Consider the following 17713-nt stretch of genomic DNA (forward strand, 5'->3'; position numbering starts at 1 on the left):
CAGATTTGGATATAGCTGCCATATAGACCAATCTCTCGATTTAATGTTTTGGGCCCATAAAAGGCGCATTTATTGTCCGATGTCGCCGAAATTTGGGACAGTGAGTTAAGTTAGGCCCTTCGACATACTGATTCAATTTGGTTCAGATCGGTACAGATTTGGACATAGCTGTCATATAGACCGATCTCTCGATTTAAGGTTTTGGGCCCATAAAAGGCGCATTTATTATCCGATGTTGCCGAAATTTGGGACAGTGAGCTAAGTTAAGCCCCTCGGCATACTTCTGCAATATGGCACAGATCGGTCCAGATTTGGATGTAGCTGCCATATAGACCGATCTTTCGATTTAAGGTTTTGGGCCCATAAAAGGCGCATTTATTATCCGATGTTGCCGAAATTTGGGACAGTGAGCTAAGTTAAGCCCCTCGACATACTTCGGCAATATGGCACAGATCGGTCCAGATTTGGACGTAGCTGCCATATAGACCAATCTTTCGAATTAAGGTTTTGGGCCCATAAAAGGCGCATTTATTGTCCGATGTCGCCGAAATTTGGGACAGTGAGTTAAGTTAGGCCCTTCGACATATTGATTCAATTTGGTTCAGATCGGTCCAGATTTGGATATAGCTGCCATATAGACTGATCTCTCGATTTAATGTTTTCGGGCCATAAAAGGCGCTTTTATTGTCCGATTTCGCCGAAATTTGGGTCAGTGAGTTGTGTAAAGCTTTTCGACATCCGTGTCGTAAATGGTTCAGATGGGATTATTTTAGATATAGCTACTAAAAAGACCAATATTTTGTTATACACAATTGAAGAATGACTTGTACTTATTAGTATTTGGTCCAAATCGGATCATATTTCGATATAGCTGCTATGGGACATAAGGTATGCATTTTCACCGGATTTTGACAAAAGGTGATTTACATATATACCCGAGGTGGTGGGTATCCAAATTTCCGTCGAACTTAACGCCTTTTTACTTGTTTATGTCTATCGTAGGATATATATTTATCAAACACTCTAGAATTTGATTTGTTGTTTTTTAATTGTATTAACTTGCATAAAGCAAAATTTTAGGCTTTTCAATAGTTACCACTTTGTAGCATACCCAATGGGTGACTTTGGGATGTTACAGTAAAAAACTGTAGCTATTTTTTAGGGATATTTTTTAATTATATTGTTTTTTTTTATTTTACAACGCTTTAATTTCCATAATTTATTAATGTCACTATAGTGCATGGTGAAATTAAAATTAATTCGTTTATGTACTTTTTATTAAGTCTTAATTGTTGACAAAGTGTTAAACACCTATTTGTGCATTTTATGTATTGTTATTTTTAATTGTTATTAAAATATACCATTGTTGAAGTCTATTAATTTATTTATCAATAAAAAAAATATAGGGTGATTTTTTTGAGGTTAGGATTTTCATGCATTAGTATTTGACAGATCACGTGGGATTTCAGACATGGTGTCAAAGAGAAAGATGCTCAGTATGCTTTGACATTTCATCATGAATAGACTTACTAACGAGCAACGCTTGCAAATCATTGAATTTTATTACCAAAATCAGTGTTCGGTTCGAAATGTGTTCAAATTTTGACAAATTTTGTTCAGCGATGAGGCTAATTTCTGGTTGAATGGCTACGTAAATAAGCAAAATTGCCGCATTTGGAGTGAAGAGCAACCAGAAGCCGTTCAAGAACTGCCCATGCATCCCGAAAAATGCACTGTTTGGTGTGGTTTGTACGCTGGTGGAATCATTGGACCGTATTTTTTCAAAGATGCTGTTGGACGCAACGTTACGGTGAATGAACACATTTCGAACCGAACACTGATTTTGGTAATAAAATTCAATGATTTGCAAGCGTTGCTCGTTAGTAAGTCTATTCATGATGAAATGTCAAAGCATACTGAGCATCTTTCTCTTTGACACCATGTCTGAAATCCCACGTGATCTGTCAAATACTAATGCATGAAAATCCTAACCTCAAAAAAATCACCCTTTACTAATAGATTTACATGTATCTTGTTTTTTTTTTATTTTATTGTACAACTCTGTCAGCTGAGGTTTTTTTTTGTAGTCAAATAATAACTTAAAATGTATTAATGGCAATGTTGGAAAAAATGTCACATTAAAGTTTCCTTAAATAAAGTTTTTACTTTAATAGACTTTAATAGTAAATTTAATAATTTAAAAATTTTTTATAGTAGTTAGTGTTATTTATTTTTTATTATAATAACATTTAATGCATTATTTTTTAAGTAATGTTAAGCAATTATTTTTTTCATTTGTTAATTTTTTATTTCTTTTCTTTTTTTGTATTATTCATCTCTATGCGTCTGTGCCTGCTGAACAAAAAATATTTTCCATTAAATCATACAAATTTCCATTAAAACAATGCTCGTCTTGTTATGTTGTCCTGCATGTGATATATCAAACGTCCTTGTTGGTTATCATCATTTGTAATGTTTGTATTACTTTGTTATACCGTTCTACTGTCAAAACTGTGCTACTGTTATACTATGCTGCTGTTGTTGCCGTTGAATATCTGTTTACTTTAATGTAGAATTTTGGAAAGCAAAATAAGGTTTGTTGTGTTTGTCTTTCATTTATTTTAATTTTAATTATTTATTGCTTATGTATAATACTAAACAGAATTTTTAAACCGGTTTCTTTAAAACTATTTGCTATATTTTTTTAGAAAAACTCTTCTTAATTTTTTTTTATTTATGTATTATAATTATTACATCTTAACAATACTAACTGCTATAATGGTCGGTTTTGAACTCTTAAATAATTAAGGAATTCCATTAGAGATTATTGTTGAGTAAATATTTTTTTAGTTGTTTATTACTGTTTGCTTGTATTGTAGTTTAAATGCCATCTTCATTTTTCAGTTGTAGTTGCAAACAAATTTCAAGCATGACTTAATATTACAATAATATTGAGCTCTTAATAATATTTTGTTACGCTTTATGGAAATGTTACTTTGCGGTATATTCCCAATGAACCAAACGTTCAGAATTCGGTCAGAAGTCTGTACGAAAGTCGAAAAATTTAATCGAATTCGGATGCTAAGTTTGTTCTATCTCGTAACGAAAAATATATGAAGTGCTTGACACGAATTCGAAACGGAATGTCGGAGGGAAATCTGATGTTTTTGCCGATTTTTCTGACGGAATTCTTACAGAATTCTAAACCAAAATTATGGGAAATCCGAGTTGTCGTTAAGACTTCTGACCGAACTCTGGTGTTGAGTCTTAATGAATTCGGATGTGTTTTTCAACTTATCTTAAGAACTCGAATGTTTTTTCTGACTCGTCGTATTCATTTCTGACCGAATTCTGGAAAAAAAATTTAGAATTCGGATGCACTCTCCGACTTGTCTTATCGAATTCTAACCAATTCTGAAGGAATTCTTACAGTATTCGAATGTTGTTGTAGCAACATTTCCGGTTCTGGCGAGAAAATCGAAACAAAAAAAATTATCAGTCGTTGTTATTCCATGCTGGTGACATTTATGAGGAACCATGCCACGTAAACACTTCTCCCGTTGGGACTCGGCTATAAAAGCGAGATTCTTAATGGAATGTTTAAGATCAAATTTGCAATTTGAATCGTCGGAAAACACATCCATTGGTAGTGAAGGCCAGAGGACTGCCGTCAATAAACTTGGTTGACCCGAAGCCACTCCACCAGTCGCGATTTCAGTAGCAGACAACATGCTACGGTCTAATACTACCAGCCGCACTAGGAACATACACAATCCGCATATCCTTTCTGTGCTGAAAGTCAGTCTGTTGTTTTTTGTAATTAAGGTGGAGTTCGTATCCAATCATCGCGAAAGACAAGCGCTATAAATTTTGGTAAAAATCGGTACCAATTAAGATATAGCTCCTATATATATAATTCGTCCGATTGACACCTATAAGGACGTAGTTACAACAATTTTTAACGGATTTGCACGAAAGTACGTATGGAATGAACATTGTACATGTGCCTCATTCTTGACTTTTGTAGCATTTCAACATTCCTGGTCATACCAGGGGTTTCTTGCGTGGTGGCTTTTCGTTTGTTTCTCTTTCGAGACGAGCTCAATGATCGGAGATTTTCCTTGCAAATGGAAAAGAAAAGCCAGGGATAGCAACACAAACCAACCACTATGGGAGGCGTTTCGTCTTTGGTTAAAATACTTTTCAACCATATTAGGTGTCGTGGCTTCAAGGGCCGTGCGTGGAAGAGTGTTTGCCAATTTGTGTTTGAAAATTTGCTCATGAACATTTCATTAAGGAAAGGGGGCAAACTTCTCACATATCTGTTGTCCGAATCAAGTTTCAGCTCATTGATAAGGGGCCTCCTTTTTATAGCCGAGTCCGAACGGCCGCAGTGCGACACCTCTTTGGAGAGAAGTTATTGCATGGCATAGTACCTCAGAAATGTTGCCAGCATTAGGAGGGAATAATCACCATTGAACATTTTTTCTGATGTTCTCGCCAGGATTTAAATTCAGGGGTTGACCGTCAAAGACGGACATGCTAACTTCCGCGCTACGGTGGCCTCCTTTAACGACTTATTCTAACACAACATTTGCCCTTGTAATTTGTGTGCACTTCGTTCGTGATTTTCGTGATACACACAAAAAAAATCGGTTTCAATCACGAAATGAATTGATGCAATTAACTTTTTAATTGAAACTGCTTCAATCACGAAATTATAATATCAATCACCGTTTTTGAGAAAGTAATTGAAAAATGTTTCAATTCCAAAAATTGCGTATTCAATTAAAAAAATAATTGAAATTTTTGAGATATTCAATTAATTTTTTAATTGATCCTATTAAAAAATTATTGAAAATTTAGATTTTCAATAAATTTTTTCATTGATCCAATTAAAAAATGATTGAAAGTTTTTGAAAATTGGGCAAAGGCACTTGGGGGTTCCCGAAAAAATTTCGGGTAGGGTAGGGATTTGTTGTAGCAGTGTGTAGTGCACTTAGGTGGCAGCCCTTGGCCGATGAAGGATTCCATCGGGTTAATCCTGAACATAGAACCGGCTGCCATGGTATTTCTATAGATTTGTCGAAATATGGGACGTTAGATAATTGACATCCACTTCCCTTTCAACTGTGGGGGACAAAATAGCCTTTTATTAAATTTACTTATGCACCATTTAAGAACATTTTTTAAGATTCGATTAAAAAGATGATTGAATTAATTAATTTTTAATTGAAAATTACAAAATTTTTAATCACGGTTGTGATTGAAAATTATTTGAATCAATTTGAAAATGGCAAAAATTTCAATCACGACTGTAGTTGAAAAATATGTATATTCAATTAAAAAATTATTGAATCAGTTAGTTTTTTAATTGAAAATGATTTTATTTTCAATTGAAATTTTGTTTGTCATTTTTTCCTGTGTAGAAAATACATACAAAATACATCTTTTATATCGAAGAAAATATCCGTATTGCAAACATCTAAAATATTAAAACTGTCTTTTTAACAAATAGTCCAAACGGTATCTAACTTTGTTTCGCCCACTTAATAGCTCAAAAATTCGAAGGCCTTCTTTTCTTTTCAAATATGCAAAACTGAAGATTGCCATACACATGGCAATCGTCTGTTTTTTGTAAAGTATTTATCTAAGCAAATCGCCATTGCATTTGTATTTACCAAAGCATATCACCACTTGTTTAAATTAATTTCGCTCAAGTTAATCCTCATTTGGTTTTCCTCTTTACAGGCAACAATCTCTGCTCTCCGACGAACAAGCCAAAGAAGTTGAACAGATTCTATCGGCTGCACCCACGGTAGGTGTTGCAGTTGCAGCAGTAGTTGCTACAGCCACCTCACCCACCCACATTAAGAATCTCATAGAAGAAGTTAAGACACAAACCCCTTCACCTCCTGCTGCTGGCGAGAAACGCCAACTTACAGATTCTAGCCATTACCAAGAAAAGGTAGTGGTCAACAAACAATTGGAAGAAGAGGAAAAAGAGCAGGGAGATTTAGACGAGGGCGACCAAGTCCAACAGGACAAAGAGCGCAACGAAAGTGAAGACTCAGCGGATGAGCAGGAGTATACCCTAGAAAGGATAGAAGACGCCATTAAACCACAACGAGACTCGGAACAGGAATCATACAGCGTAGGAGGAGTAGTGGGTGGCCTACGCCATGCCATAGAGGTTGAAGAAGACGTCGATAAATACGCTGACGATGACGACGACATTGAGGATGTGGATATTGTGGGCATTGGCGCCACCTCTGTGTGCATAAACACAACATTTACATCGTCCACAGCGACAGACAACGTTAAACAGGAAACAAGTGTAACTGTTACCACTAACAGCACATCAAAAACAACGAACTCATCCTCTCAACATATTCCCAAGTCCAATGATGATGACGAACCCGAATGGCTGCGCGACGTTCTAGAGGCTCCCAAGCGTAGTCTAGAGAATTTGCTAATCTCATCAACACAAAGTGGTGGTGGCAACGACAAACATTCCTCGGAAAGGGTTTCTTCACCACCAACAGCACAACCAACAGCGACAAATGATGTGGTGGTAGTGACCACAGCTTCCAAAGTTGAAACCACATATGATGAGGCTAACGACAGCACCACCGTTTATATAGCAGCCTCGAATCAAGCAAGCGAGCATCAGCGATATCAAACGCCGCACAACCAATCCTTGGAAGGCCATGACCAAGAGTCTTTGCTAAATCGAACATTCATTCAAGATTCAACAGCCAATAGTACAGCGACATTACATGGCCATTCCAATGCTGAGTCATTGCATGAATCCATTGTTTCCGTTGAATCCACACAATCGGATGCCACCTTTAACCAGACCACTACGGTCGATGACAGTATCATATCGAGCAAACACAATTCCACTTATTCCCTGAATGAACCGCAATCATTGAATACAACCAACACCAGTATTGCACCCACAGAATTGGATGATTCACAATTTTACATACCTGAGTATCCGCCAGTAAGAAGCAAAGAAGTCTATGTGGAATCGGGAGTGCATTACTTTGAAGATGGCAATTTTTGGATGGAAGTACCTGGTAAGTCAAGGCATAAGGAACAATCAAAGATGTCCCATTACGAGTTTAAGTTTTTGTGGCTCTCTTGGGGAATTTTGTAAGTCCATCCATCATTTGAGATTGTAGAATTTCGGAATGTTTGAAACTCCAAATTTGGTCGAACGGACTGAAGGTTAACCCCGAAAAACTTGTTTCAATAAAATATTTCCAATTTTAGAAATTATTTCAACCCGAATAGCCCTGAAACTTTTTTAACGATTTTTCATTACTTTGCTTTGGACACTAACTATTCCAAGAATGACAAACGACCACTTCTTACCTATCAAACACATTCAAAATTACTTCATAATGTTAAACCGTTGGAATTTCATAGCTATAATACTGTAAAAACTCTAAAATTGTTTGCGATGCCATGTAGCAGCAACAGGCTGATCCGGATTTAGTATATTTTTTGATTAAGGTTAGGTTGAAAAGTGGGTGCGGATATAAATCCACCCCATGCCTCTATGGACATAAACCTAAGCCAGTAATCAGCTTGTTGTGTAAATCTAAGTCAGCAATTCCACGCTACTTTCAAAATCCCTGATTGTTTTCCATACTACACCCCTAAGTTGGTTCATGTCTGGAATTGTGTCCCCACCTCGGTGCCGATGTCTGTTAGCCGCGAAAGCCGGGCAACGACATAGGAATTGTTCCAACGTCTCAGCATCCTTCCCACACGCCCTACACATGCTATCATTTGCCGCACCAATTTTGCGTAAGAGAGCTCGTGGTCCTATGTGTACGGTTATGATACCGAAAGCTATTCTCAACTCCTTCTTACTTCCTTTCAGTAATAGCCTCGTCTTCCCCATAGGATTTTTGAGTATTCCGTGATCGCCCAGACCTCCGCCTGCAGAACCGCATTATGGTCAGACAGACGGAATCAGATCTCAGTTGTTGTTGTTGTTGTAGCAGTGTGTTGTTTTCTATCTTTCGTCTTCTTGATTCTGTTGAATGTCCAGATCCAGGAACTCTGCGACTGAGATAGGGTGCGTCCAGAGGGATCTGGGTGTGAGACGAGTGAGTCTGGCTGGGCAGTTAAAGAGGTGACGTGTGTCGTGTGGTCCCTGGTCACAATCAGGACATACATCCTGCACGTTGGCATGAATCCTTGTTCTGTAGAAATTGAGGCGGCGCCATCTTCCGGATCGTAATTGAGCCAGAACTACGAGTTCGTTGAGGTAGATGTTTAACCTATCACAGATGTTATAAATGCAATGTAGAGGTTAAACAGTGCCGGATATATCACGTCATCATGAGGAACTCCCAGTTTCACTCTACGGTGTTTCGATTTCTTATCCCTAAATTCAACAAATGACTGACGACCACGCAGACAATTCGCGACCCAACGTTTAAAGCCTGGCTGAAGGGATGTATTGGCGATGTCCTCAAAGAGTTTGGCATGGCTAACCATGTCGAATACCTTCGATAGGTCCAGTGCCACGATAGGTCATTGCCTGGGCTGATTGAAGCCACTGCAAATGTGTGCGGTGATGGCAAGCACAGCAGATGTAGTGCTATGCAGTCTTCGAAATCCATGCTTATGCTCGGCGAATGGAAATTCTCCAACGAGGCTCGGGAGGAGTAGACCCTCAAGCGTCTTGGCCACTGGTGAGAGTAGGGAAATGGGTCTGTACGTCTTCCCTTTAGGCTTTAGTAGCGGGATCACTATGCCCATCTTCCAGACATCGGGCACTTCAAGAGCGCTCAAAGGCAGGTTGAGGACAGCCGTTACGTACTCGACTTCTGGTTGATCCAGATTCTAGCGTCAGTGTAGATAATCCAACGCCTTGGATGACTTGGCGCCACGGATGACATTTGTAACTTCGTCTTTGGCTCGGAGACCAAGGATATGACGAATGACTTTCCTCCTAGCCCTGGGTTGTCAAGGTAGACCTCCCACTCTGTAGGCCCACTCTGTCCTTTAGCTTTGATCCATCTGTGAAGCATGATCTTCCAGAGGGCAATACCAGAGTTCCGTCAATTCAAGACAGTGTTTCTGACTGCATTGTTTCGCACTCGGCCTCAAGTGTCATCTCAGGTATCCGATCGGAAACCTCTTCCATTCCTTCCAGGTTTCCTATCGTCGCCTCGATTATACCACGCTGATATGACCTGCTCCTTTTACTCTGGCTGACTCACACTTAATCTGTATGTCAATGGGTCGGATATCTGGAATAGTCTCCAGTGCCCTAGTGGACGTTATCCTCATCGCTCCGCCTATGCCAAAACAACATGTTCTCTGAACCTGTTGTATTATCCTTACGTTGCACTTTTTCTCCATCGCAGTTTACCAAACTAATGAGGCGTAAGTAAGTAGTGGTCTAATCACTCTCCTGTAGGGCCAGTCGATTATCTTCGAATTCAGGCCACATTTCAAGCCTAAGGCCCGTCTACATAGTACCCAACATCTGTGAGCCTTCTCGGTACGCTGCTGAATGTGACCCTTCCAATTCAGTTTCCTGTCAAATATCACTTCTAAGTTCTTGTTGTAGCCACATTTTCATGTGGAGGTGGCGATCCTCGTCAAGCTCATTCTAGTCAAAGGATCGATCGCCGTGGGATCAAGGCGGCTAATGTTTTTTTAAAGGCGCCAATAACCCCCCTTGTCATCATAGGCACTCAGTATTTGTGCAAGAGCCGGTTCCGCCCGGCTTCTCACTGAGACTCTCCGTTCGATACTGCTGATTATCCGCGACTGCCGTTGCAGTTACTCCGTATGTAGCGTTCCACTATCCGCATCCTGTGGACGCACCCGGTAGCTCGAAGCTAAGCAATGAACACCACACAGATCGGCCCTCAATGTTCCAGCCTGTGTGGTGCTCACAGCTATTTCGTGCCGGGAAAAGTATTCCAAGTATTTGACCTTGTCAAATATCGAAATCCTTTTATTGAGGAAACGTGGTGTGTCAATTTGGCCCACCTTCGTCTTCTTTATGAACTGTAAGATTTCAGTCTTCTCTGGGTTAAGATTGAAACCCCCAGTTTAGGCCTCTAGAGGGCCTAATTATTTTCCTATTTGGCTGAAGATTTTGACAGTGACTTCTCCTATGACCTCCAACATACGTGCCAAGTATGGCCTGAATCGGTCTAAAACCTAATATAGCTCCCATATGAACCGATCTCCGGAATGCACTTTTTTAGCTCCTAGTGGGCACATTTCTTGTCAGAATTTTCTGACATTAGGCACAGTGACTTTTCCTATAACCTTCAATATATGTGCCACATATAGTCTGAATCGGTTAATAAGCTCCGATATAACCTGTTCTCCCAATAGCATTTCTTGAGCCCCTAGGGGTCGCAGTTCTTCTTCGATTTGCCTGAAATTTTGTTTGTTTTTTAAACTTTGTTTGCCTGAAATGAGATACCTTAAATTATTTATTCTTTACTTCTTTATTTTTTGCAGGTCTTTTAGACTTCGATGATGACGAACTTTCATATCCACCCATACCGGTGAAGAAAAATCCCAAAGTACGCTTTAGCTTAGGACCCATACAAGTCTATTCAACATTTTCGGTCAGTGATTATGATCGTCGCAATGAAGATGTCGATCCTGTGGCCGCCTCAGCGGAATATGAGCTGGAGAAACGTGTCGAGAAGATGCATGTTTTCCCAGTGGAACTTATGAAAGGTCCCGAAGGTTTAGGTCTCAGCATTATTGGCATGGGCGTAGGCGCCGATGCAGGCCTTGAGAAATTGGGTATTTTTGTAAAAACCATAACTGATAATGGAGCTGCAGCACGCGACGGACGCATACAGGTGAGTTGAAATTTTCAAGTTTTAAGATTTCTGAAGTTGTACAACATGACATGGCATGGGCTAACTTCAATTAAAACTTAAAAATTTGCTCAGGTCAATGATCAAATCATCGAAGTGGATGGCAAAAGTTTGGTGGGTGTAACTCAGGCATATGCTGCATCCGTGTTACGCAACACATCTGGTCTAGTCAAATTTCAAATAGGTCGTGAACGAGATCCCGAGAATAGTGAAGTAGCACAATTGATACGTCTAAGCTTACAGGCGGACAAGGAGAAGGAGGAACGTCTTAAAAGGTAATTTAAACTTTTTTTTGACTAACAAAACTGGCTAAATTTGTATCCATGTTTTTTAAGGCAACAAGAGGAGTATTTGCGTCGCACTCTTGACTACTCCGAAGACTCGACACAGCCGGTGTCAGCTAACTCTAGCGTCTGTGAAGGTCCCACCAGCCCTGTACAAGTCGAACATCCAATGGAGGTCGAGGCCACACACTCCCAGGAGGTAGAGTCTCTTAAGAGACTGCTACAAGAGGTAAGTTTGTCTTGACCATTTACCCATCCGTTTGAAATTTGTTTCTCTAAATTCAACTCTCTTTTTGGCATAACAATAATTGACTGGATTTGGATATTTGCTTTAAGCAGCATAAAGCGGTAATTAAAACTAAAACGAGGAAGTGTTGTGGTTTTGTTCTTGCACATTCACCATTCACTTTTTGTTATTATTTTGCAAAATTCTTTTCTTTTTTCACAAAAAAAAGAAAGAACTGATCTGCAAGTGTGGGGATATGGTTTAATAGCTGAGTTTCAGGGGCCAAGTTTGAAATTTCTTAAATTGTATGATTTTTTAAAGACACATAAAGTCTAATTAGACTTCTAGATGTTTACGAGTATGGAGATCAACAGGATTGCTTTGTTTTTCTTTGCTTGATCTTTATGTGGAAGTTTTGTCTGTGCCTTTTGGAAAATTCGCATCCGGTCTCACAATATTACAACTTTCTCCGTTTGCATCTCTTAGCGGTGAGAGCATCGTTTATTCAGCCTGTTCACACCAATTTAGACCTCTACATCACTCCTGAATATCAAGGCCATAAGCGTAGAAAGACCTGTAGGGTTTTTAAGTTTTAGCCCCCCCCCCCCCCCCCACCCCAGAATTTTAAAATTTCATTGTTTTTATCCAGTGTTCACCCATCATCCTGTGTCTTCTCCAATTCTCCAATTGTGGTTCAGTGACACAAAAATTGATCGACCGTCTACGTCTATTCGTCGTCAAACATCCTGCAGAAGTCCTTCCATCCCTGTGTTCAGCGCGCCATCCGAGTCCATGCTTCTTCACCCCTTGTATAAATGGCTTCCTATTGGGCTAACTACAGCAACAGCTCACGCCTCATTTGCGCGGTCATCGTAGAAGGCATGCTACCTACCAAGCAGCTTCCACAGCGGAGGATTCACTGATTCCGCAGCATTATCTGCGCCTAACAACGATCTACTCCTGGCCAGCTCTTAGGCTCTACCTGGCCAGCTCTTCAGCTCTTTCCCACCACTCTATGATGGCCTTTAAATGTTCTCTATGATTCGCTGCTAGCATCTTCTAACTCTTTTCAAACTCACATTACGCGGCGCCCGAATGTCCACGAGTTTCGTGACAGTCCGTTGGGGCAGCCACTCCTGCATTGAAATCGTCTGTAGTGCCTTTAGGATAGTGAACACCTCCGCCCGAAAAAAGTTTCACCAGTATGACTTTAAGAAACTCAATAAATACTTCTGTCACCATCGCCAATTTAGACCCATTTATAAACACAAAAGGACCCGGTAAAAACGGAATATCCGCAACCCAGATATCCCTTTCGCAAAAACCACAACTCTTTTTAGTAAAACTATGTCCAACCTAAGGATTCCCCTGGTAAATAATCCTCCATCGGTCAATCCGGTACATACAACCGGCTGCCATGGGACATTGATAATTTAAAGGCGTTAACAACTCTCCTTGTTATATCAAGTATGACAAGCATAGAGTATTTAAGCAAGAGCCGGTGCCGGCTGGCCTCTCACTGAGACATTGCTCTCGATTATCCGTGTCTGCAGTCACGGAGCATTTAACTATCCGCAACCTGCGGGCGCGCCTGATATCTCTCAATTGAGCTTCTCGTGCTGACGATGAACACCACATAAATCAGAGCTCTGAGCCCGTGTGGTGATCATAGTCATCCCGTGCCCGCAACCTGTGGACGAACCCGGTAGCTCTCAACTGAGCTTTTAATGAAAGCGATGAACACCACATAGATCGGAGCTCAAAGTTCCAGCCTGTGTGGTGCTTATAAATATCCCTTGCCGGAAAATGATCATGTTTCCCGCCTCTGATGCATTCATTATCCTGCCTCTCAGCATTGTTTTAACCCAATTCATGTCCACCAGAGGGTCATGTGTGGACTTCAACTTCACGTTATTAGAAGCCCCTTCTATGTATGTCCCAGAAGGACTCTAAAGTTAAGTCGCCCACACCCAATTTCCCTTCGTTGTAGCTAACTACATACCACAAACCAGGGAAGGATCGAAATGGACCCTTATAAAAGTGTCAAGCAGCCTCTTGAGAGCTTTAAGACAAATGTTGAAAGACTAATTAACCTGTAATCCTTGAGCAGGGAATGGTCCGGTTTCCCGGCCTTCGGGTTGAAATCTACACTACCGCCACCCAGGCGGTACGTAGTCAAGTAAAACGCAGCTACTAAAAATCGCTCGGTACAGGATAACAATGACTACCACACGGTCTGAAACTTTGAGCTCCGATCTGTGTGGTGTCATCGATATATTTAGGATGCGGATAGTGGAATTCTTCATACGGAGTAACGGTAATTGCATTCGCGGGCAATCAGCGGTATCGAGTGGAGAGTTTCAGTGAGAGGCTGGGCGGCACTGGCTCTTGCTCAAACACTGAGTGCCTATGATGCTGTATATGACAAGGCGAGGTCTTTGCGTCTTTAAATAGCCTATGACCATCATATTCTCATGGCGATCGGAACGAGCTTGCTCACCTATAGGAGTTGGACGAGGATAGCTACCTCTACATGCAAATGTGGCTACAACAACAACATAAGCATGCCGATAGCCCCAAACCAGCGAAAGTTCGAGACGGACCCTAATACAATTTTCAAGTAGCCTCTTGAGGACTTTAAGGCAAAGGTTGAGAAACTAAGTAGGCTGTAATCCATGAGCAGGAAATAGTCCGGTCCGATATGACAAGGCGGGTTATTGCCGCCTTTAAATAACCAATGGCCAACCTGTTCCCGTCGCTATAGGTCCTTTGGACCGGAACGAGCTTGACTACCTATATAAGAGGAAAGTCTCAGCGAAAGGCCGGGCGGCACCGGCTCTTAAACAAATGCTGGGTGCCTATGATGCTCGATATGACAAGGCGGGTTATTGCCGCCTTTAAATAACCAATGGCCAACCTGTTCCCGCAGCTATAGGTCCTTAGGACCGGAACGAGCTTGACTACCTATATAAGCTGGACGGAATCCCTACCTCAATATGCAAATGTGGCTACAATAACAACTAAAAACCACCTCAAGGGGTCGTATGGCATACGGTCATGACCTTAGCGAAGTAGCGGGCTGTACGCCAATCGTGCGCGTTGATTTGTAAAGTTCAAACGAATTCACCGTCTAGATTACGTTCGCTTCCATTATCATGTCTTCAACCACTGAAAGTAACTCGGCAATTTATCGTAACGGAGCGACATCGATACCGGTAGACTCCATCCAAGTTCCGCCGTCTTTAGCATTTTCCCAAAGGTTCTGAGATCATTAAAACCAAGACAGACAAATAAGGCCCTCTTGGATGATGTCACCTCTTGTACTTTTTAAAGAAATCCTTGTACAGGTCCCAATCGGCTTTTACTGCCTTCTTAATCTTCTTATGATGGAATGCTATGTTGATTCCCTAAATATCGATTTGATTCTGGATTTTTTTCTCTACGCAACTACCCGATTCCAAATGTTGGGGCAATTCTAATCATTCCCAACATCGGCTTTCCTAGATACTATTGATTCTATTAATTTACAATCCACACACTTGTCAGATCAGTTCTTCTCAATGTGCTTTTCTTTACTTGTAATAGTTTTTTTTTTACAACACTTGTTTTATAATTTGCGTTTTTTGTTTGTTTTAGAGTGAAATGAGTTGCCTTCTAAAAGAGGACATAATTGAAAACCTTAGAAGAAAGGTGGGTGCTTTAATTATGTTCGCTATTCATCCTATTTGTTATATATTATTTTCTCACTTTTTTTATTTTCTTATGATAACTTAAGAAATGTTTAATAATATAAAAAGCATTTTGAAACTCAACCTTTTGTACTATTTGCAGCTGGTAAAACTCGAGACAACCGGCAATGAAAATGAACTACTCAGCGAACGTTTGCGTCAGAGCGAACGCGAACTGGTCAACATTAAGAAAGAGGCTTCCAATCTGCAAAATATGCTGCAACAATCCCAGGCCCAGTATATGGCCCTGGATAAAAAGTACAACAAAGCCAAGCGGCTTGTGCGTGAATATCAGCAACGTGAGATTGACATGTGTCATCGGGAGGAGTTCTATCAGCAATTGCTGCAAGAGAAGGATACCGAATACAATGCTTTGGTCAAAAAGCTCAAAGATCGTGTCATAAATTTGGAGCATGAGCTGCAGGAGACGCAGCGTAAAGCTGGTTTCCCTGTCGGTTTGCCCTATGACAGTGCCACATTAAAGTTAACGCCACAAATGATGCGCAAAACGCCGCCTAAGCCATTATTCCAAAAATTAGAAACAGAATTATCGGACACAGAGATATCCGATTTGTCACCAGATGGTGATGGAGTTAAGACTGCCACCGTAGAGCGTAAAAATCCCGTCAAAGATGAATTGGACGCTGCAGTGCCACAGCATGAACTTTTGGATAGTTCTGCGAGCAAAACCAAAAGTGATCTCGGTAAGTTCTGGTTGTGTTCGGAGTTTGTTTTGTTAACTTCTTCTTTCTTTCTATATCTACATTATAATCCATTGTTCTACATCTACTTTCGATTATTCGTCTTCTTTGCTTTGCATTTTTAAAATGTTGTTTTTTCATTTCCTAATGTTATTCTTTTTGAAAAGTGATCTGGTGGTGATTTTTTGCATGGTTTCAGGGGAAAAGAAATTGATTTGTTAGGAAAACTTCGCAAATAGATGCAATCCGATTTTCAAGGGAAATGGAATAAATTTGTATATATCGTTATGTATTAATGTGTATTTATTTTAAAAATTTCCCTTTATTGGTAAAGGCAACTGGAAACCAATGCTCAACTTTCAGCGTCTTTCAACGCTTGACACTTCGAAGTAACATAACCTAAGACAAATAAGTTAGGTCAATATATTGGTGTGTTGTACACTGAGGAGTCAGTCCTTGCCGATGAAGGACTCTATCGGTTCAATCCGGTACGTACAACCGGCTTCTATGGGAGTGCATTCAATTGTAGTATGTCATTGTTCATTATTGACATTAATTTCTGCTTAGTAGGATCATCTACCTGAACAAAGTTCAGTCAGCATTACTGCGATTTGCCAAAGGGGGTTTCTGGAAAAGCCATTGACTTCGTAGCTGACCATCGATTCTGGTATGAAATGGTATCCTTGTGAATGATATTTAAGCCCGCCTGTAACGCTGTTTGAGGCCCCCTTTTTTTAGCGGTGAGACTCTCGCTATAGATCATGAAGGTTTAATCTGACGAGGATCACCACTCACACAATCATGTTTAGGTCCTCGTCAAGGTCCTGTAGATGAGCAAGCTCGTTCCGGTCCAAAGGACAGTTTGCTGCGAGAACAAGAAGGTCATTGGTTATAAAAGGCGCCAATAACTCGACAGAGCCGGTACGTTTTGATTGACCGTGGCTATCGTTGCAGCTCTCCGTATAGAGTATTCCACTATCCGCAATACCTGTGAACGTGCTCAGTAGCTCGCAGCTAAGCCTCTCGTGATAACAATAAACACCACACAGATCGGGGCTCAAACTTCCAGCCTGTGTGGTGCTCACAACTATCCCGTGCCGAACTATATGTTGTTGCAGGCTGGTGGACGGCGCTTCAATACTGAGCCGAATCCAAAAAATAGCTTGTTCGTGCATCACAGCCGCACTGAGGACGACACCATCTAATGCACTGAATTTCATACTACACCTAATACCTCTGAACATTGTGTCTACAAAAATTGCTTCAACAGCCTTGAGGTTAAGGGAGATTTCTCTTTTGTTATTTGGCGGCTACTAAAATTGTGTTATCATTGATAAAATGCCCGATGTTCCAGGCTTGAGCCGCTTTTTGATAAAAAGTACTGCACCCCTAATCCTAAAAGAACCAATTGGAACTACGATAGTGGGAGTTTCATAGACTTCTATGTGGTTGTTTCCAAACAAGTCGACCAGGTGTGCTTTGAGGGTTAAGATTACGCGAACACTGTGGTGTGTTTCAAGCGCCGGTCCTTGCAATTGAAAAATAATCATCTCTGACAGCCATTAAATCCCTGGAGAACGTATTTATGAATTCAAAAACCGCCCTCGATTGTCGCAGATCTCACAACGAGATGGACGAACAGTTCAAATTTCACCTGTTCTAAGTGCTGAGCCGCAGAGATATCCTAGGAAATTGTAGAGCAGACGAGCTTACACATTCCAGGGGTATGCATCTAGCAACAAGTGAACTAAGTCCGCAAGATCAGTCCCGAAAGGCAACGAATGATAGATGTGACCACAAAGTGGGGGTTGTGAACACTCCAAAATTATGTGGCCCAATCTAAACTTGAATAAGTCTACCGCTTTGCCGTTATGACAAGTCACTGTCTGATCGT

General features: G+C 40.7%; 1 protein-coding gene across 5 annotated transcripts in view; it reads left to right on the forward strand.

Moving 5' to 3' along the window:
* Positions 1–17713, forward strand: part of LOC106081526 (uncharacterized) — a 397017-nt gene that overhangs the window by 356070 nt on the left and 23234 nt on the right. For 4 of the 5 annotated variants that reach the window (XM_059360552.1, XM_059360555.1, XM_059360553.1 and 1 more), the window contains exons 6-12: positions 2574–2594; positions 5752–7082; positions 10510–10862; positions 10956–11155; positions 11216–11393; positions 15027–15080; positions 15222–15822. In XM_059360552.1, the coding sequence (XP_059216535.1) occupies positions 2574–2594; positions 5752–7082; positions 10510–10862; positions 10956–11155; positions 11216–11393; positions 15027–15080; positions 15222–15822 (2738 nt within the window). The remainder of the gene's footprint in view (positions 1–2573; positions 2595–5751; positions 7083–10509; positions 10863–10955; positions 11156–11215; positions 11394–15026; positions 15081–15221; positions 15823–17713) is intronic. The other variant, XM_059360556.1, reaches the window with a different exon arrangement.

This window comes from Stomoxys calcitrans, chromosome 1 (assembly GCF_963082655.1).
Source record: "Stomoxys calcitrans chromosome 1, idStoCalc2.1, whole genome shotgun sequence".
NCBI classification, from domain to species: domain Eukaryota; kingdom Metazoa; phylum Arthropoda; class Insecta; order Diptera; family Muscidae; genus Stomoxys; species Stomoxys calcitrans.